The 22,710-nt window shown below is 46.9% G+C and overlaps 1 protein-coding gene across 2 annotated transcripts in view; it reads right to left on the bottom strand.

The window, feature by feature from the left end:
- kdrl (kinase insert domain receptor like) overlaps positions 1 to 22,710 on the bottom strand; it is a 234,052-nt gene that overhangs the window by 166,861 nt on the left and 44,481 nt on the right. Inside the window, exon 1 of one of the 2 annotated variants that reach the window (XM_078412568.1) lies at positions 22,073 to 22,350. The exons of the other annotated variant lie outside the window; for it this stretch is intronic. Coding sequence (XP_078268694.1) covers positions 22,073 to 22,088 — 16 coding nt within the window. The 5' untranslated portion in view covers positions 22,089 to 22,350. Of the gene's footprint in view, positions 1 to 22,072; positions 22,351 to 22,710 lie in introns of those variants that run through there. 2 annotated transcript variants of the gene reach the window in all.

The following is a 22,710-nucleotide window of genomic DNA, read 5'->3' as shown; positions in this document are numbered from 1 at the left end:
GGAGTAACTCAGCGGGACAGGCAACATCTCTGAAGAGAAGGAACGGGTGACGTTTCGGGTCGAGACCCAACTTCAGACTCCAAATCCTAGCCAAACATCTCTCCAAACGTCCCTTAAATGCCACTATCGTGTATCTGCCTCCACCACCAGCAACCTCGGCAATGTGTTCCAGTCACTCCCCACCCTCTGTGCAAAAACAAACCTTTCCTCGCGCATCTCCCTCACACTTTGCCCCTCTTGCCTTAAAGCCCTGCCCTCTACTTTTTGACATTTCTGCCCCAGGGTAAAATAAGTTCTGACTGTCTACTCTCCCTGAAACAAAAACCACAGAGGAAAGACAAGAGAACAGCAGCGGCAGAGTTGCTGCCTTACAGCGCTTACAGCGCCAGAGACCCGGGTTCCATCCTGGCTACGAGTGCTGTCTGTGCGGAGTTTGTGCGTTCTCCCCGTGACCTGCGTGGGTTTACACCGGACAGTGGAGAGGAAAGACTGTTGGCTTTGGAGGACTCCCTTCCGAGCGTGGGGTTATGGTGAAGTGCAAACTAGGTTGGGATCACAAGGAACTGCAGATGCTGGAAACTTGAGCAAAGCGCAATCTACTGGAGGAACTCAGTGAGTCAGGCAGCATCTGTGGTGGGATTGGTAACTTTTCGGGTTGAGACTCAAGTTTGAAGAAGGGTCCCAACCCGAAATAACTTCTGCTCATTCCCTCCACCGTTCAACACACGACATAGATTCAATCCCGTTCCTATTGAGATCTTATAATTTTTGATCAATACTATATTACACTAAATATATTTTGCAATTCATGTCGAAATTGCAAGAGTTAAGGCAGTTAGGGAAAGGGAGACAGTTTTGGTTAGATCATGAAATATCTTTTGCATGAGTAGCAAGGAACTGCAGATGCTGGTTTAAACCGAAGATAGACACAAAATGCTGGAGTAACTCAGCGGGACAGGCAGCATCTCTGGAAGGAAGGAATGGGTGACGTTTTGGGTCGAGGCCCTTCTTCAGGCTGAAGTCAGGGGAGAAGGAGATACAGAGATAAGGAAGTGTTGGGTGTGAAAACGAGACAAAGGGGATGGAGATCAAGGAAAATGAAGAATAGATCATCGTTAGCTGGGAGAAGGTAACGACTAAGCAAACAGAGATAAAATGTAGTCGGAGACAGTCAGACTGGTGGGAGAACTGGGAAAGGGGAGGGATGGAGAGAGAGGGCTACTTGAAGTTAGAGAAGTCAATGTTCATACCACTGAGGTGTAAGCTGCCCAAGCGAAATTTGAGGTGCTGTTCCTCCAATTTGCGCTGGGCCTCACTCTGACAATGGAGAAGGCCCAGGGCGGAAAGGTCAGATTGGGAATGGGAGGGGGAGTTAAAGTTTTGAGCAACCGGGAGATCAGGTAGGTCTAGGCGGACTGAGCGGAGGCGTTCAGCGAGGCGATCGCCGGGCCCGGGCTGTGTTGGTGAATATCCTTTGTGCTGCAGGCCAAGTGGTCTGATAAAGCAACACAAGGGATCTAGGGGCCACCACTGGAGAGACACTCATACTGCAGCGCGAGAGGTTTACAATAGAGTTCTAATTATAAACGTGAACACCGTACTTTATAATGGAAAACATCAACAGAATATTATGAGTAAACCAGAACAGGAAATTCTATTTTAAATAGGAAATGCAGCCCGGGATGTGATTATAATATAAGAGGCATTGGGAAAAGTTTACTCTAAGTTCTCGGAAGCTATGCCATTTAAGGCATCTGGATTTTAATTTGGGAATAAGGTTTTTTTTAATATGCCCTAGACTAAAAGGCCTTGCATATAATTGAAGAATTGCTTCTATGCTATTGCCCTTCACCACTTGCACTCTGCATTGTAAATGGGTCTGAACACACAGCAGAAGGGTTGGATATTTATTTGTATCAGCCCTAAAAGGCATTTTGTTAATGCAATTTTCATCTGCAGGAATGTGAAGATGCTATTAAGGGCGTGCAGCGTAGGTTTACTAGGTTAATTCCCAGAATGGCGGGACTGTCATATGTTGAAAGACTGGAGCGACTAGGCTTGTATACACTGGAATTTAGAAGGATGAGAAGGGATCTTATCGAAACGTATAAGATTATTAAGGGGTTGGACACGTTAGAGGCAGGAAACATGTTCCCAATGTTGGGGGAGTCCAGAACCAGGGGCCACAGTTTAAGAATAAAGGGTAGGCCATTTAGAACAGAGATGAGGAAAAACTTTTTTAGTCAGAGAGTTGTGAATCTGTGGAATTCTCTGCCTCAGAGGGCAGTGGAGGCCAATTCTCTGAATGCATTCAAGAGAGAGCTGGATAGAGCTTTTAAGGATAGCGGAGTCAGGGGGTATGGGGAGAAAGCAGGAACGGGGTACTGATTGAGAATGATCAGCCATGATCACATTGAATGGTGGTGCTGGCTCGAAGGGCCGAATGGCCTCCTCCTGCACCTATTGTCTATTGTCTATTGAAGCAGTTTTCCCGCACTTCACTGTCTGACTTTGAGCTGGTTGTTTAGGACGCGGAACAGTGGGGCACTGGCACTGGCCCTTCGGCCCACAAGGTGTGTGCCCACAAGAACGGGATGCCACGTTCAACTGCCCACCAGAGACAGGCACAAGAAGCTGGAGCAACTCAGCGGGTCAGGCAGCATCATCTGGAGAAAAGGAATAGGTGACGTTTCGCGTCGAGACCCTTCCTCAGACTGCTCTCTCTGCCCGCACCTGACACATTCGCTGTATATATCCACGTGCCCGTCGAAAAGCCGCTTAAATGCCACTGTTCCATCTTTCTCCGCCGCCCCGCCACCTTGACCATCGATCACTCGTTCAGACTAATTCCGATCTCCCGCATTTGCATCCCATTCCCTACACACCAGGGACAATTAACCTACAAACGTGCAAATCTTTGGGATGCGTGGCTAAACCGGAGCACCCGGAGGAAATCCACACGTTCTCCCCGTGACCTGCGTGGGTTTTCTCCCACACTCCAAACACGTGCAGCTCTCTAGGTTAATTGGCTTGGTATCAATGTAAAGTTGTCTCTAGTGCGCTTAGAATAGTGCTGGTGTGCAGGGATCGCTGGTCGGTATGGACGGTGGGCCGAATGGCCTGTTTCCACGCTGTACCTCTAAACTAAATTGAAAATGATTGTTGATAAATGGCATCATTTGGTTTTCTACCACTGGCATTGATATGACAGGTACTGGCTGCAGTATAACCGAAATGTGAAAAAGTGTAGAATATTGGTAAACATGGTGGGGGAGTTGCTAGAGTCATAGAGAGTCATGGAGTGATACAGTGTGGAAACAGGCCCTTCGGCCCAACTTGCCCACGCTGGCCAACATGCCCCATCTGCACTAGTCCCACCTGCCTGCGTTTGGCCCACATTCCTTTAAATCTATCCTATCCATGAACCTATCCAAATGTTTTTAAAATGTTTTTTAAATGTTATGATAATGATATCAATGGTGATGATTATGATAAAAGACGATAGTATCTGGCTCAACTATCTCCTCCGGCAGCTCGTTCCCTATACCCACCACCCTTTGTATGAAAAGGTTGCCCCACAGGACCCTATTAAATCTTTCCCCCGCTCTCCTCAAACCTGTGTCCTCTGGTTCTCGATTCCCCTACACTGGGTGAAAGACTGTGCGTCTGCCCGATCTATTCCCCATTCATTGTTGTATGATGCTGCTTTGGTGCAGTGCCTTCGTTCACCATAAATATCAGAAACTTTGAAAGAGGGTTAATTATATGATCATTAATATCCTTCCTCTCTGTATTAAAAATCATGCATTTATGACCTATAATTTATTCACTTGTTTGCATGAGCCAGCCGTCATCCAAAGCTGGCCTGAGGGTTGGGAATAATGTGAGAAATATCTTTTCCCATCATGTTGTCCTCCACTTTCAACTTCTTAAGGGGCCAGTGTTTAATTTGAAAACTAACAAGGCACAGTGGCGCAGCAGAATTGTTGCCAAACAGTGCCTGGGGGGCCTGTTTCCAAGCTGTGTGTCAAAACTCAACTCAACTCAACTCAACTCAACTCAACTCAACTCAACTCAACTCAACTCAACTCAACTCAACTCAATTCAACTCAACTCAACTCAACTCAACTCAACTCAACTCAACTCAACTCAACTCAACTCAACTCAACTCAACTCAACTCAACTCAACTCAACTCAACTCAACTCAACTCAACTCAACTCAACTCAACTCAACTCAACTCAACTCAACTCAATTCAACTCAATTCAACTCAACTCAACTCAACTCAATTCAACTCAACTCAGCTCAACTCAACTCAACTCAACTCAACTCAACTCAACTCAACTCAACTCAACTCAACTCAACTCAACTCAACTCAACTCAACTCAACTCAACTCAACTCAACTCAACTCAACAACTGAACTGAATTGAACTGAACTGAATTCAACTGAACTCAACTGAACTCAACGCAACTCAACTCAACTGAACTGAACTCAACTCAACTCAACTCAACTCAACTCAACTCAACTCAACTCAACTCAACTCAACTCAACTCAACTCAACTCAACTCAACTCAACTCAACTCAACTCAACTCAACTCAACTCAACTCAACTAACCATATTAACACTGAAGGTACAAATAGAGAACATGGACAGGGTATCCTACATTAATGATTTACTGTTAGGTTACAGCAGTCAATAGGCAAAACATAAAGTGCTGCAGGAACTTAATGAGTCAAGTAGCACCTGTGTAGGAAATGGACAAGTGTGACCTTTCAGGTCCGGACCCTTCTGATGAATGAAGACAGGATTCCAACCCAAAACATTGCCTGTCCATTTCATTCACAGATGCTGCCTGATCCAATGAGCTCCTCCAGCACTTTGTGTTTGTCTCAGTAATTGATAGGCTTGGATCAAGTGAACGCTCACAAATCTTTTTCCTAGAGTAGAGGATTCTGAAACTAATAGGCTTACATTGAGAGGGGAGGAGATTTAAGAAGGACAATGGGGAAAACCTTTTCACTCAGAGATATGTCTGTATCTAGAATGAGCCACCAGAGAAGATACAGAAGTGGATAACAAACACATGGACAGGTGTACAGAGAGGAATGGTGCAGTGGTAAGGGTCAACTGCAGACAAATGGGACTAGCCCAGTCTGCTCGTCAAGGGTCATGGGGAGAAGGCAGGAGAATAGTGAAAAGTGTGGATAGAGTGGATATGGAGAGATCATAGGCTCAGAATTAAAGGATGTTCTTTTTGGAAGGACATGAGGAGAAATTTCTTTAGTCAGAGGGTGGTGAACCTGTGGAATTCTTTGCCACAGAAGTCAGTGGATATTGTTCAAGCAGAGATAGATGGATTCTTGATTAGTACGGGTGTCAGAGGTTACGGGGGGAAGGCAGGAGAATGGGGTTCGGAGGAAGAGATAGATCAGCCATGATTGAATGGCGGAGTAGACTTGATTCAAGATTCAAGATTCAAGATTCAAGATAGCTTTATTTGTCATCCAATATTGGACGAAATTCGATCCTGACTATGGGTGCTGCCTGTACGGAGTTTGTACGTTCTCCCTTCGACCTGCGCGGGGTTTTCTCTGAGATCTTGGGTTTTCTCTCAAATCTTCGATTTCCTCCCACACTCCAAAGACGTACAGGTTTGTAAGTTAATTGGCTAGGGATATGGGGAGAAAGCAGGAAAGGGGTAATGATTCTGGATTAAAATGGGCTGAATGGCCTGATTCTCCTATTCCTTACGACCTTATGAGAATGGGGTTGCGAGGGAAAGATAAATCAGCCATAATTTTCTATTCCTTGGAGCTCATGAGAATGAGGGATGATCTTATAGAGGTGTACAAAATCATGAGAGGAATAGATCGGGTAGACGCACAGAGTCTCTTGCCCAGAGTTGGGGAATCGAGAAACAGAGGAGAGGCGTTTAAGGTGAGGGGGGAAAGATTTAATAGGAACCTGACGGGTAACATTTTTACGAAAGGTTGGTGGGGTATGGAACGAGCTGCCGGAGGAGGTACTATCGCAACGTTTAAGAAGCATTTAGACAGGTATGTGGATAGGACGGGTTTAGCGGGATATGGGCCAAATGCAGGCAGGTGGGACTAGTGTAGATGGGGCATGTTGGCTGGTGTGGGCAAGTTGGGCTGAAGGGCCTGCTTCCACGGTGTATGTCTCTGTGACTATGACGCTATGATTGAATGGCGGAGTAGACTTGATGGGCTGAATGGCCTAATTCTGCTCCTATAACTTATGAACTTGGTCGGCATGGCTGCAGTGGGCCAAAGGGCCTGTTTTCATACTATACAGCTCTATGATTCTATGACTATATAATCCTCCGGATGTCTGCAGTTCCATTTTGTACCCATGCAGTCACCTGCAGTCATGACAAAACAAAAAGGGTTGAACACAGTCAACTTTAATACAGCAAACTTTAAGCTGCAGATAAATTGATTTGTCAGGAAAATGTTCCCAGGAAACCAATTTCATTAACATATTTACACTCAAGCCTGAAATAGTTTTTCGATGGCATCCTCAGGGCATTTATTCATTTACATGGAAGATCAATGCATAAACACTGTCATAGTGATTGCAGTCACATTCATATTATAGAAGTCTCTCTTCTCCTTGGGGAATGGTTCGATGGTTCAATAGTGCTTTGTAGGGTAGCACAATAGCGAGCAGTGGAGCGATGCTGCCTCACAGTGCCAGAGACCAGGGTTCGATCCTGACTATGGGTGCTGCCTGTACGGAGTTTGTACGTTCTCCCTTCGACCTGCGCGGGGTTTTCTCTGAGATCTTGGGTTTTCTCTCAAATCTTCGGTTTCCTCCCACACTCCAAAGACGTACAGGTTTGTAAGTTAATTGGCTAGGGATATGGGGAGAAAGCAGGAACGGGGTAATGATTCTGGATTAAAAAAAAAAAAAAAAAAATTTTTTTTTAGAGATACAGCACGGAAACAGGCCCTTCGGCCCACCGAGTCCGTGTCGACCAGCGATCCCCGCACACTAACACTATCCTACACCCACTAGGGACAATTTTTACATTTACCCAGTCAATTAACCTACATACCTGTACGTCTTTGGAGTGCGGGAGGAAACCGAAGATCTCGGAGAAAACCCACGCCGGTCACGGGGAGAACGTACAAACTCCGTACAGACGGCGCCCGTAGTCAGGATCGAACCTGAGTCTCCGGCGCTGCATTCGCTGTAAGGCAGCAACTCTACCGCAGCCCTGATCATATAGCCATGATCATATAGAATGGCGGTGCTGGCTCGAAGGGCCGAATGGCCTTTCTCCTGCACCTATTGTCTATGTACGACAGATGCTTTCCTTATGAAAGCATTTCACATGCACAGAAGTCCCAGGTCAAAATGATCAAAACCGCACAGTACATGTTTACAAATCCCCTGAGATCTGTAGTTAATTTTCGATTAAATTCTTTCATGCCACAGTGCTTCTTGAAACAATGTCTAGCCTCAGGCTATTTACAAGATCTGTTTTCAATGTTGTTGCGGCATTTGTATTATGGGACTGATTTTAACATTAAACACTTCTCTCTTCCAGTTTAATCGGTCCATAAATCTGCTCGCAGTTTTAAAATGGAAGTACTCGAGAAATAGAGACAGCCTAGCAAAAGTTTAGCCTTAGTATAGTTTAGAGATACAATACAATACAATACAATACAATACAATACAATATATCTTTATTGTCATTGTACCCAGGGGTACAACGAGATTGGGAATGCGCCTCCCATACGATGCAATAATTTAAGTAATTAACAGCAACCCAACGAAACAAAACAATTGTAACAGTTTTTAGACAGGGTAAAGTGCAAGTTGATCTATGCGTTGTGGCCATCCGGCTCAGCAGGACCGGTTCATAGCAGCTATGGCCCTGGGGATGAAGCTGTTCCTGAGTCTGGAGGTGCGGGCGTAGAAGGCCTTGTATCGTCTGCCCGATGGAAGGAGTTCGAACAGACTGTTGCAGGGGTGTGAAGAGTCTTTGTGGATGCTGGTGGCTTTTCTGAGGCATCGTGTGTTGTAGATGCCCTCCAAGTCTGGTAGCTGTGTTCCGATGGCCCTCTGAGCTCTATGGACTACCCGCTGTAGAGCTTTCCTTTCTGCCTCCGTGCAGCTGAGGTACCACACAGGGATGCCATGCGTTAGGATGCTCTCTATGGTGCAGCGGTAGAATCAGGCCCTTCGGACAACCGAGTCCATGCCGACCAACGATCAGGTACACTAGTTCTACCTAGACACCAGGGTTAATTTACAGAAGTCAATTAACCTGCAAACCTAGGTTAAGGCTCAGGCATAGAGCTCCAGTTGAGAAGCCACCTCCTGTGTTTGTCGTTAACCTCACTAAACGAATGGTCAGTGCAGACTCGGTGGGCCGAAGGGCATGTTTCCTTGCTGTATCTTAATTTAGTTTAGTTTAGTTTAGGGATACAGCGCGGAAACAGGCCCTTCGCACCACCGGGTCCGCGCCGACCAGCGATCACCTCGGACACTAACACTATCCTACACACACAAGGGACTATTTACAATTTTACAGAAGCCAATTAACCTACAAACCTGTACGTCTTTGGAGTGTGGGAGGAAACCGGAGCACCCGGAGAAAACCCACGCTGTCACGGTGAGAACGTACAAACTCCGTGCAGACAGCGCCTGAGGTCAAGATCGAACCCTCAGTCTGTAGCGCGGAAAGGCCGCAACTCTACTGCTGTGCCACCATGCCACCCCAAATTAGTTTAGTATCACTAAACTAAACTAAACTAAACTAAACTATACGGTACCGCGGCACGGTAGCTCAGCGGTAGAGTTGCTGCTTTACAGCGAATGCAGCGCCGGAGACTCAGGTTCGATCCTGACTATGGGTGCTGCACTGTAAGGAGTTTGTACGTTCTCCCCGTGACCTGCGTGGGTTTTCTCCGAGATCTTCGGTTTCCTCCCACACTCCAAAGACGTACAGGTATGTAGGTTAATTGGCTAGGTAAATGTAAAAAATTGTCCCTAGTGGGTGTAGGATAGTGTTAATGTACGGGGATCGCTGGGCGGCACGGACTTGGTGGGCCGAAAGGGCCTGTTTCCGGCTGTATATATATGATATATGATATGATATATGATATAAACTAAACTCGTACACCCAATTCCTGTTTTGAGTTCAACTTAAAGCCGAGCCATTTATACAAGAGTGGATACACTGTGAAGGTCAAAATGCCATTGCAGTGCAAGCTAACACCTTCAGATGCTCAGAACCATTCACCTCCGTCACTGAGTTAAACCTGTCCTCACAAGTAACCGAGTAAACTCAATCCTGGAAGCCAAATGCTGAAATTTATATTGAAGCCATAACAAGGCGTAATCCAATCAGGCCCACTGAAGCTGCAGTTCTGATCTGAGATTGTTTAAGTTGTGATACAATTAGCATCGATCTGACCATTTCTGGATGGTATCCCTCACAGATACTGCCATCTGCTCTGTTTCCATCTGCTTCAAGAAACTCTCTCTCTTTCCAGTTCCCAAGAAAAATCCAGTAGCCTCGTCTCGAAGACTGCTGCCTGACACTTTGTATGCTGTCCAGAAGAGGATCTATAACATTCATGTGCAGTATGACGGGACTGGATAGCACGCGAAACAAACACTTCACTATATCTCTGCACACGTGACACTAAATAAACTAGCAGTGGTTAGTTTGAGGCGGCACGGTGGCGCAGCGGTAGAGTTGCTGCCTCACAGCGCCAGAGACCCAGGTTCGATCCTGGCTACAGGCGCTGTCTGTATGGCGTTTGTACGTTCTCCCCGTGACCGCGTGGGTTTTCTCCAGGTGCTCCAGTTTCCTCCCACACTCCAAAGACGTGCAGGTTTGTAAGTTAATTGGCTTCGGTAAAATTTGTAAATTGACCCTAGTGTGTGTAGGATAGTGCTTGTGTACGAGGCGGGATCGCTGGTCGGCACGGACTCGGTGGGCCAAAGGGCCTGTTTCCGTACTGGAACTCTAAACTAAACTAAACTGAAGTATCAACTATAATGAAGTGCTTTGAAAGACTGGTAATGGCCTACATTTGCACCAGTCTTCTCGACAATCTCACCCAAATGCCCAGAGGAAAAATGGGAGGATACTATCCAACTGCTGGATGGCTCCCCGCATCCACATCCCCTTCCCATGTGTGATCCCAAGGGTGGCACAGCGGTAGAGTTACTTCCTTACAGCGCCAGAGACCCAGGTTCGATCCTGACTACGGAGTTTGTAGTCTGTACGGAGTTTGTACATTCTCCCTGTGACCTGCGTGGGTTTTCTCCGAGATCTTCGGTTTCTTCTCACACTCCAAAGACGTGCAGGTTTGTAGGTTAATTGGCTTGGTACGATTGTAAATAGTCCCTGGTGTGTGTAGGACAGTGTTAGAGTGTGCGGGGATCGCTGGTCGGTGCGGACTCAGTGGGCCAAAGGGCCTGTTTCTGCACTGTATCTCTAAACCAAACTAAAACTAAGGTGCTGCCATGTATTCTTACTCTTGAGGACATGTGGTTATTCCATGATTGCACTTTAATATTCTTTTATACTTGGATTTGAATGACAATCTATAGGGCGGCACGTCGGCTCAGCGGGTAGAGTTGCTGCCTAACAGCGCCAGAGACCCTGGTTCGATCCTGACTGTGGGTGCTGTCTGTATGGAGTTTGCACCTTCTCCCTGTGACTGCGTGGGTTTCCTCCGGGTGCTCCGGTTTCCACATCCCAAAGATGCACAGGTTTGTAGGTTAATTGGCTGTCGTACAATGGCCTGTAGTGTGCAGGGAGTGGATGAGAAAGTGGGATCAAATAGAACTAGTGTGAACAGGTAATCGATGGTCAGCTTGGACTCGGTGGGCCCAAGGCCCAGTCTGAAATATCTACAGAAGGGCCTCGACCCGAAACGTCACATATTCCTTTTCTCCAGAGAAGCTGCCTGTCCCGCTGAGTTACTCCAGCATTTTGTGTCTATCTTCAGTGAGTCTGAGGGACTGTTTCCATGGTGTATCTCCAAACTAAACCAAACCTTACATAGTCATAGAGTGATAGAGTCAAACTAAACCTCATACTTCAAGATTATGAGTGAATATGCGGAGAGATTAATCTGGAATGTAAACATCCCCGTAAACTATTCCAGTGAGGAAGTAAAGTGCTTGTTGTTTTTGGTCAGTGTTTTAACTGTACTGAGGAAGTGGACATAGATGGGTCACGGGCTGCTTTGGGTGGGGTGGGTCAGTCTTCCTGCTTTGTGCACTGTGACATTGACTGTGTGTGAGTGTGGGACCAGGTGGAAGTGACTGGCTCCAGCCAGCTACAATCTGCCCTGAAGACGTCCGGGTCTCAGACATGCGAGTCCAGTTGAACAGCAACCTCCCGCCACTCATCGCTAACGTCACCCAAGCACAAAGGCATCCGTCTACTCTTCAATAGCTCGTGAAAACCTTGTGAAAGGCATAGAGATAGAATGGATGTGGAAAGGATGTTTCCGCTGATGGGAAAGTCCAGGACCAGAGGTCACAGCCTCAGAATTAAAAGGGAGCTCTTTTAAAAAGGTGAGGAAGAACTTCTTTAGTCAGAGGGAGAAAACCCACGCAGGTCACGGGGAGAATGTCCACACTCCGTACAGACGGCGCCCGTAGTCGGGATCGAACCCGGGTCTCCGGCGCTGCATTCGCTGTAAGGCAGCAACTCTACCGCTGCGCCACCGTGACCGCCCCTAAACTAAACTCCCCAGGCCTTTATAAATTGCCCCTCGCGTGCAGGCAGGGGATGAGAAAGTGGACATTAAACTAGTGTGAAGAAGGGTCTCGACCCGAAACGTCACCCATTCCTTCTCTCCCGAGATGCTGCCTGACCTGCTGAGTTACTCCAGCATTTTGTGAATAAATCGATTTGTACCAGCATCTGCAGTTATTTTCTTATAAACTAGTGTGACCAACAGTCAATGTTGATTCAGTGGGCAGAAGAGTCTGTTTCCATGCTGTATCTCTAAACTTAACTTGAAATCGAAAAGAAAACCACGGGTGCCGTCTGTACGGAGTTTGTACGTTCTCCTCGTGACCTGCGTGGGTTTTCTCCGAGATCTTCGGTTTCCTCCCACACTCCAAAGACGTACAGGTATGTAGGTTAATTGGCTGGGCAAATGTAAAAATTGTCCCTAGTGTGTGTAGGATAGTGTTAGTGTGCGGGGATCGCTGGGCGGCGCGGACCCGGTGGGCCGAAGGGCCTGTTTCGGCGCTCTATCTCTAAAAAAAAATTTTTTTTTAATGAAATAGTTACAAAAAGCTGGAGTAACTCAGCGGGACAGGCAGCATCTCTGGCGAGAAGGAATGGGTGACGTTTCGGGTCGAGGCCCTTCTTCAGACTGGTTAGGGACAAGGGAAACGAGAGATATAGACGGTGATGTGGAGAGATAAAGAACAATGAATGAAAGATACGCAAAAAAGGAACATTGATAATGGAAACAGGTCATTGTTAGCTGTTTGTAGGGTGAAAATGAGAAGCTGGTGTGACTTGGATGGGGGAGGGATAGAGAGAGAGGGAATGCCAGGGCTACCTGAAGTGAGAGAAATCAATATTCATGTGTAGCTTAACATGTCGGTGCGGCACAATGGCGCAGCGGTAGAGTTGCTGCCTGACACCCAAGTTCAATTCTGACTGGGTGCAGTCGGTACGGAGTTTGTACGTTCTCCCTGTGACTGTGTGGGCTTTCTCCGGGCGCTCCGGTTTCCTCCCACATCCCAAACGTTTGTAGGTTAATCGGCCTCTGTAAAATGTCGCTCGTGTGGAGGATAGAACTAATGTAAGGGTGATCGCTGGTCAGCATGGACTCAGTGGGTCGAAGGGCCTGTTTCCGCGCTGTATCTCTAAACTAAGCTAAACTATCATTTGAAACAAAAGATAGCAATATTTTAATAAACTATTTACCTGCTGCATTCTAAGCAGGTAAATATACGTTAATGATAGTTAGCCATTTTCTTTAAGTTTATAGTGATTTTACATGATCCAAGGTTAGTTAATTTGAACACGATGTAAGATATTTCCTTTCACTCACCTGAGATGTATTTTATTGAGGAAATGATTGAAGAAAAAGTTACAGGGCTTGATCTTGTAAAAGGTATTAGAACATTAAATATTGAAGAGATCGGCACAGGAACAGGTGTTCCGTATTCCTACCGCATCCCAAAGATGCGTGAGTTTGTAGATGAATTGGCCTCCAGAAATAACCTCTCATGTGCAGGGAGTGGATGAGAAAGTGGGATAACATAGATCGATGATGGGTGATCGATGGTCAGCATGGACTCATTGGGCTGAAGGGCCTGTTTTCATGCTGTATCTCAAAAATAAACTAAATAAAACTCCCCTGGACACTTGCCTTCCCGGAATATCCTGCATTCTATTGCAGCAAGCTGACCATCTGAAGAAGGGTCTCGACACGAAACGTCACCCATTCCTTCTTTCCAGTGATGCTGCCTGTCCCGCTGAGTTACTCCAGCATTTTGTGTCCATCTTCGGTTTAAACCAGCACCTGCAGTTCCTTCCTACACATCTTATTTATTATAAGGACACAATGATATTTGTTCATGTTCATAAATTATTGGAGGAGAATTAGGCCATTCGGCCCATCGAGTCTACTCCGCCATTCAATCATGGCTGATCTATCTTTCCCTCTCAACCCCATTCTCCTGACAGATTCTTGATCAGTACGGGTGTCAGGGGTTACGGGGAGAAGGCAGGAGAATGGGGTCGAGAGGGAAAGATAGATCAGCCACTATTGAATGGTGGAGCAGACATGATGGGCCGAATGGCCTAATTCTTCTCCTATCATATATGAACACTTATGAACACGCATGAGCCATGCGAGCCGAATTAGGCCATTCAGCCCATCGAGTTTACTCCGCCACAGGGAAGAAGGGGGAGGGAGGGGGGGTGGAGGAGGGTGGAAGGAGGGGGAGGGAGGGGGAGGAGGGGGATAAGTGGGGTTGAGGGGATAGGAGTGGGGGGAGGGGAAGGGGAGGGATGGGGGTGGGTGGAGGGGGTGGAGGGAGGGGGAGAGGAAGGGGGAGGGGGACGGGAGGGGGAAAGGAGGGGAAGGGGGGAAGGGAATGGGGAGGGGGTGGAGGGAGGGGCAAGAGGGGAGAGGAGAAGGGAGGGAGGAGGGAGGGAGGGGGAGGAGGGGGGAAGTGGAGGGAGGGGGAGGGGGAGGGAGGGAGGGGGAGAGGGGAGAGGGGAGCGGGTGGGGTGAGGGGATGGGGGAGTGGGGGAGGAGAGTGTGCTGCACCATTGTAGGAGAGGTTTGGGCCCAACGGGTCCACTTGGTCTAGAATATATATATATTGCTGAGTTACACCAGCATCTTGTGTCTAGCTTCTTATATATATAGATTGCCCTCTGTATCTTTTCCTTTGCACTACCTATTGTACTTGAGTTTGGCTTGATAGTATCTATATTTCGTGTTACTTGATTTGATTGAATACCATACAAAATAAAGCTATTTACTGTACCTTGGCACGCATGACAATAATATGACACACTAGACATTATTCCCTTCATATATATGTACACTGTGGACGAGACAATTGACAATAGGTGCAGGAGGAGGCCATTCGGCCCTTCGAGCCAGCACCGCCATTCAATGTGATCATGGCTGATCATTCTCAATCAGTACCCTGTTCCTGCATCCTCCCCATACCCCCTGACTCCGCTATCCTTAAGAGCTCTATCTAGCTCTCTCTTGAATGCATTCAGAGAATTGGCCTCCACTGCCTTCTGAGGCAGAGAATTTCACAGATTCACAACTCTTTGACTGAAAAAGTTTTCCCTCATCTCAGTTCTAAATGGCCTACCCCTTATTCTTAAACTGTGGCCCCTTATTCTGGACTCCCCCAACATTGGGGCGGCACGGTAGCGCAGCGGTAGAGTTGCTGCTTTACAGCGAATGCAGCGCCGGAGACTCAGGTTCGATCCTGACTACGGGTGCTGCACTGTAAGGAGTTTGTACGTTCTCCCCGTGACCTGCGTGGGTTTTCTCCGAGATCTTCGGTTTCCTCCCACACTCCAAAGACGTACAGGTATGTAGGTTAATTGGCGGGTAAATGTAAAAATTGTCCCTAGTGGGTGTAGGATAGTGTTAATGTACGGGGATCACTGGGCGGCACGGACTTGGAGGGCCGAAAAGGCCTGTTTCCGGCTGTATATATATGATATGATTGGGAACATGTTTCCTGCCTCTAAAGTGTCCAACCCCTTAATAATCTTATACGTTTCGATAAGATCTCCTCTCATCTAAATTCCAGTGTATACAAGCCTAGTCGCTCCAGTCTTTCAACATATGACAGTCCCGCCATTCCTGGAATTAACCTAGTAAACCTACGCTGCACGCCCTCAATAGCAAGAATATCCTTCCTCAAATTTGGAGACCAAAACTGCACACAGTACTCCAGGTGCGGTCTCACTAGGGCCCTGTACAACTGCAGAAGGACCTCTTTGCTCCTATACTCAAGTCCTCTTGTTATGAAGGCCAACATTCCATTGGCTTTCTTCACTGCCTGCTGTACCTGCATCGTCTGTCCGTTGACTGGATAGCGTGCAACAAAAGCATTTCACTGCACCCCGGTACACGTGGGCATGACAATACATTAAATTTAACTAAACTAAACTAAACTAAACCTAAACCTAATCATCCTATCACAACTAGAAAGCAGTCCTGAACTATTATCCACCGCATTGATGACCCTCGGACTATCTTTGATCAGACTTTGCTGGCTTTACCTTGCCATACACGTATTCTATTCCCTTATCATGTATCTATACACTGTGAATGCCTCGATTGTAATCATGTCCTGTCTTTCTGCTGACTTTCACTGTATCTGTGACAATCAACAAAACTGAACTGAAAAGAAAACTGAACAGAACCTAAAGTGGTTTAACCTCCGTATGCGATTCTTGTATGATCCCTACGGAGATATTGTTTTGTGATTTTTCAAAAGCTTTTCGAACAGATGGACAAATCTCACTTTTAGTATGATTTTAATGCTTTATGTCCCAATAGCTCCAAGAGGGCACTTTACTGAAACTGTGTTATCTGTTTCATTATGAAACGTCTCACCGACTATTAAAATCTATTTCCATTTCGAATGTCTCACCGAATACTAAAATCTATTTCCATCTCAAATCAGTCCGGGAATGGGACATTACCCTGTATATGAATTCGAAGAAGGTTTAAGGGCTTCACTTCAAAAATGTCACTGAAAAACCTCTTCACGCTTCATAATTTAATACACCAGGGCTCGAGGTGTTATTTGTTGGTCTAGAAATTGGATTCTCCTTGATGTGCTAAGTGAGTGTTGCACTTCATCCCAATGCCTATTTGTTGGACTTGGTACCAAAATCATTAACTGAACAAAAACCCTTAAAAATCATTAGTGTGCTTATCTTTGATTTTGGTGCACTAAAATAGGACTTGCGCAAATCCCAGCTGCCCGTTAAGATCACAAATGTCACCTCCTTTGTCTTGGAGTCCATGGAAAATATCTCAATGCCTTAATGTACAATCTTCGTGACAGTGTCCAAAATAACTAAAGATGGCCATGGAAAGAAGGGAAGATGGTGGGTGTTGTGGGGGAGGGAGGGAGGGAGGGAGCGGAGGAGGGACAAAGGAAGGGTTTGGACAAAGAGAGAGGACACACTCTCCCTTTAAAGAGAGAGAGTCTTCAGAGAGAGATACAGCCTGGAGTCGGGCCCTTCGGCCCACCGAGTCCGTGCCGACCAGCGATCACCTCATACACTGGCACTATCCCACACAGTAGAGCCAATTTACAATTTACAGAAGCCAAGTAACCTACAAACGCGCACTGGGTGGAAACCGGAGCACCCGGTGGAAACCCACGCAGGTCACAGAGAGAAAGTATTAAAACGTTCGTACAGACAGCACCCGGAGTCAGGATCGAACCTGGGTCTCTGGTGCTGTAAGGCACCAACTCCACCACTGCGCCACCATGCCGCCCTGTGTAATAGCAGCCAGGCCTGTATTCCCCCAATGTGCCCGGGCCAAAGGGAGGTGGGATGACAGTCGGGGCAGTGATCAAAGCAGAATACTGCAGTCAACATTTGCTGCAGGCTCAAACACACACAGCACATCTCTCACACAAGCAGATCCATGACCAAAGGGGGGAGCACACCAGGGGAACAAAACTTCAGAGTCCTAACATCAGCAGGGACACAGTATTTCCTGCATGGTCGCTGACTTTAGGGGGACTTCATGTGACAATGACAAGTCAACAGTCAAGAGTGTTTTATTGTCATTTGTCCCAAACAGAACAAAGAAATTCTTGCTCGCAGCAGCACAGCAGACGTGTGAACCCAGTGCTCTGTAAACAATATGATAAACGAGAAAAAGTATATATAAACATACACACACACACACACACACATAATGTGTAGCAGGGAACTGCAAATGCTGGTTCACACCGAAGTTAGACACAGAATGCTGGAGTAATGGCGGCACGGTAGCGCAGCGGTAGAGTTGCTGCTTTACAGCGAATGCAATAGACAATAGACAATAGACAATAGACAATAGACAATAGGTGCAGGAGTAGGCCATTCAGCCCTTCGAGCCAGCACCGCCATTCAATGCGATCATGGCTGATCACTCTCAATCAGTACCCCGTTCCTGCCTTCTCCCCATACCCCCTCACTCCGCTATCCTTAAGAGCTCTATCCAGCTCTCTCTTGAAAGCATCCAACGAACTGGCCTCCACTGCCTTCTGAGGCAGAGAATTCCACACCTTCACCACTCTCTGACTGAAAAAGTTCTTCCTCATCTCCGTTCTAAATGGCCTACCCCTTATTCTTAAACTAAACTGTGGCCCTTTGTTCTGGACTCCCCCAACATTGGGAACATGTTTCCTGCCTCTAATGTGTCCAATCCCCTAATTATCTTATATGTTTCAATAAGATCCCCCCTCATCCTTCTAAATTCCAGTGTATACAAGCCCAATCGCTCCAGCCTTTCAACATACGACAGTCCCGCCATTCCGGGAATTAACCTAGTGAACCTACGCAGCACGCCCTCCATAGCAAGAATATCCTTCCTCAAATTTGGAGACCAAAACTGCACACAGTACCCCAGGTGCGGTCTCACCAGGGCCCGGTACAACTGTAGAAGGACCTCTTTGCTCCTATACTCAACTCCTCTTGTTACGAAGGCCAACATTCCATTGGCTTTCTTCACTGCCTGCTGTACCTGCATGCTTCCTTTCATTGACTGATGCACTAGGACACCCAGATCTCGTTGAACTCCCCCTCCTCCTAACTTGACACCATTCAGATAATAATCTGCCTTTCTATTCTTACTTCCAAAGTGAATAACCTCACACTTATCTACATTAAACTGCATCTGCCATGTATCCGCCCACTCACACAACCTGTCCAAGTCACCCTGCAGCCTTATTGCATCTTCCTCACAATTCACACTACCCCCCAGCTTAGTATCATCTGCAAATTTGCTAATGGTACTTTTAATCCCTTCGTCTAAGTCGGAGCGCCGGCGACTCAGGTTCGATCCTGACTATGGGTGCTGCACTGTAAGGAGTTTGTACGTTCTCCCCGTGACCTGCGTGGGTTTTCTCCGAGATCTTCGGTTTCCTCCCACACTCCAAAGACGTACAGGTATGTAGGTTAATTGGCTGGGCAAATGTAAAAATTGGCCCTAGTGGGTGTAGGATAGTGTTAATGTATGGGGATCGCTGGGCGGCACGGACTTGGTGGGCCGAAAAGGCCTGTTTCCGGCTGTATGTGTATGGTATGGTATGGTATGGTAACTCAATAGACAATAGACAATAGGTGCAGGAGGAGGCCATTCGGCCCTTCGAGCCAGCACCGCCATTCAATGTGATCATGGCTGATCATTCTCAATCAGTACCCCGTTCCTGCCTTCTCCCCATACCCCCTGACTCCGCTATCCTTAAGAGCTCTATCCAGCTCTCTCTTGAATGCATTCAGAGAATTGGCCTCCACTGCCTTCTGAGGCAGAGAATTCCACAGATTCACAACTCTCGGGACTAGCAGCATTTCTGGAGAGAAGGAATGGGTGACGCTTTGGGTCGAGACCCTCCTTCAGACTGAGAGTCCACAGAGAAGTAAACTGGAGATATGGAAGGGCAAGGTGTGAGAACTGTAGATCAAAGCAGACGTTGATCAAGCCATCAAGGATATGTAGAACGGTCTCCCCATTTCCTTGAGCATCGCCTGCTTTGATCTGTCGTTTTCACACCTTACACTTCAATATCTCTAGTTCCCCTTAGCACCCTCTCCTCTCCTCCCCCCCACCTCCCCCTCCCTCTCTCCCCCTCCCCCTCTCCCCCCTCTCCCCCCTCTCCCCCCTCTCCCTCCTCTCCCCTCCTCCCCCCCTCCTCCCCCCTCCTCCCCCCTCCTCCCCCCCTCCTCCCATCCTCCTCCCACCTCCCCCCTCCCCTTCCCCTCTCCCTTCCCCTCCCCTCCTCCCCCTCCCCTCCCCCTCCCCTCCCTCCTCCCACACTCCAAAGACGTGCAGGTTTGCAGGTTGATTTGACGTTGGCTTAAAGAACAAATTGTAAATTGTCCCCAGTGTGTAGGATAGTACCAGTGTACGGGGATCGCTGGTCGGCGCGGACTCGGTGGGCCGAAGGGCCTGTTTCCGCGCCCTATCTCTAAACTAAACTAAAACTACTCTCTGACATACTGAATCTCTGCAATCTTCTCAGGAAGTGCATGGTTTTGCACCAATTTTAATTATTGTTGAAGAAGTGAACTTTGTGCATACTGATGACATGGTGACATCCACAAAATGAAGCTGGCAACTTGACCCACCTGGGTCAAGTGTACATTAGTCAAGAGTCCAGAGTCAAGAGTGGTTTATTGTTATATGTCCCAGATAGAACAATGAAATTCGTACGTCCAGCAGCACAACAGAATATGTGAACACAGCACTCTGCAAACAATATGATAACAAGAGAGAAAAGAAAAGTTCAGTGTGTGTATATATGCACACACTCACAAATACACATATATATATATATATATATAGATCATATATATACATACACGCACGCACATACGTACACACAATAAACAAACAATAATAGTGCAATAATAGCAATAATAATCTATGTAGTTCAGACCTTATTTGAGGTTGTAGTGTTTAATAGCCAAATGGCTGTTTTGGGGAGAAACTGTTCCTGAACGTGGTCGTTACAGTTTTCAGGTTCCTGTATCTTCTTCCCTCTGGCAGGGGTGAAATGAGTGTGTGGCCCAGGGTGGTGTGGGTCTCTGACGATGCTGGCTGCTATTTGGAGGCAGCGACTCCGGTAAATCCCTTCGATGGTGGGGGGGGGGGGGGGGGGGGGGGGTCAGAGCCAGTGATGGACTGGGCATTGTTCACAACGTTTTACAGTCTTCTTCGCACCTGGGCCTTCAAGTTGCTGAACCAGGCCGGGGTGCAACCAGTCAATGTGCTCTCTGCTGTACACCTGTAGAAGTTCAAGAGAATCCCCTCTGACGTACCGGATCTCCGTAATCTTCTCAGGAAGTAGAGGCGTTGATGTGCTTTCTTTATAATTGCATCAGTGTGCTGGGTCCAGGAAAGATCTTTGGCAATACGCGCGGCCAGGAATGTGAGGTTTGTGACTCTCTCCACCATCATCCCATTGGTATAAACAGGGTTGTGGGTCCTCATCCTTCCTCTTCCAAAGTCCACAATCAGTTCCTTGGTCTTACTAACACTGACACAACAATGACTCCCAATGTTGGGAACAAGGGGCCACAGTTTAAGAATAAGGGGTAGGCCATTTAGAACTGAGATGAGGAAAAACTTTTTCAGTCAGAGAGTTGTGAATCTGTGGAATTCTCTGCCTCAGAAGGCAGTGGAGGCCAATTCTCTGAATGCATTCAAGAGAGATCTAGATAGAGCTCTTAAGGATAGCGGAGTCAGGGGGTATGGGGAGAAGGCAGGAACGGGGTACTGATTGAGAATGATCAGCCATGATCACATTGAATGGCGGTGCTGGCTCGAAGGGCCGAATGGCCTCCTCCTGCACCTATTGTCTATTGTCTATTAATCGGACTTTGCTGGCTTTGTCTTGCACTAAACGTTATTCCCTTATCATGCATCAATACATGGCGAATGGTTCTATTGTGATCATGTATTGACTTTCCGCTGACTGGTTAGCACACGACAAAAGCTTTTCACTGTACCTCATCACATGTGACAATAAACTAAACTAACAAACTAGTGTGGTTATGTTCGACACCATTTATTTTTTTGATACGCAGATGAGTTATTTAAATATTTCTTGGTAATAATTTTTCCAGGGCAGCTACATCTGCATTTTAGTTGTCAGGAAAGGAAAAGATTGATTAGTGCGGGTGTCAGCATTTATGGGGGGAAGGCAGGAGAACGGGGTTGAGAGGGAAAGATCAATCAGCCATAACTGAATGGCGAGTAGACTTGATGGGCCGAATGGGTTAGTTCTGCTCTTATCATTTTCGAAGGAAAATAACTGCAGATGCTGGTACAAATCGAAGGTATCACAAAATGCTGGAGTGACATCAGTCTGAAGAAGGGTCTCGACCCGAAACGTCACCCATTCCTTCTCTCCTAGATGCTGCCTGACCCCGCTGAGTTACTCCAGCGTTTTGCGATACCTTATCATTTATGAACTTACAAGAAGAGGTATATGAAGTCGCATCCAAATGGAATCCCCACTCACAAGTCCACAAGTCGGAGGAGCAGAATTAGGCCATTCGGCCCATCAAGTCTACTCCGTCATACAATCATGGCTGATCTATCTCTTCCTTTCAACCCCATCCACCTGCCTTCTCCTCATTATGATTTTGCACGCAAGCCCAGGACCATTAAAAACACAACTTCAGCTCATTTTAACGCACAATTATAAAGAGAAAAAGCCTCCCGATCTCAGCAGGTGAGGCTTGTGTGGCAGCTGGGGTGAGTAAAAGAACGTCGTTAGTCAGAAACCAAGAATGAAAATTCAAACGTATGAAGAAGGGTCCCGACCTGAAACGTCACCCATCCCTCCTCTCCAGAGATGCTGCCTGACCCGCTGAGTTACTCCAGCATTTTGTGTCAGTCTTCAAAGAAAATCTGGCAGAAGCAGGTTCTGGAAAAGGGAACAGCCTTTCACAGAGTTTATTTAATTAGAGGGCTGTTCATGTTATGGTAGAAGGCGGTCAAGTCCTTTATCATGTTTTTCTTTTGCACAGGAGAAGGTGGCAAGGTGAGTGATGATTGCAGGGATATCATGCCACACACAGCAAGTATTATTATTGTGTTTATTCAACCTTTTTTAACCTCTCCTCTTGAAGGGTGACACAAAATGCTGGAGTAACTCAATGGGTCGGGCAGCATCTCTGGAGAGAAGGAATGGGTGACGTTTCGGGTCGAGACCAAGTTTAATAGTTTGTTTTAAGACCGCACCTGGAGTACTGTGTGTAGTTTTGGTCTCCAAATTTGAGGAAGGATATTCTTGCTATTGAGGGCGTGCAGCGTAGGTTTACTAGGTTAATTCCCGGAATGGCGGGACTGTCATATGTTGAAAGACTGGAGCGAGTAGGCTTGTATGCACTGGAATTTAGAAGGATGAGAGGAGATCTTATCGAAACATATAAGATTATTAAGGGGTTGGACACATTAGA

Source organism: Rhinoraja longicauda, chromosome 15 (assembly GCF_053455715.1).
Source record: "Rhinoraja longicauda isolate Sanriku21f chromosome 15, sRhiLon1.1, whole genome shotgun sequence".
NCBI classification, from domain to species: Eukaryota; Metazoa; Chordata; class Chondrichthyes; order Rajiformes; family Arhynchobatidae; genus Rhinoraja; species Rhinoraja longicauda.
Note: the sequence above shows the minus strand (reverse complement) of the source record. Positions and strands in the feature narration are given on the sequence as shown.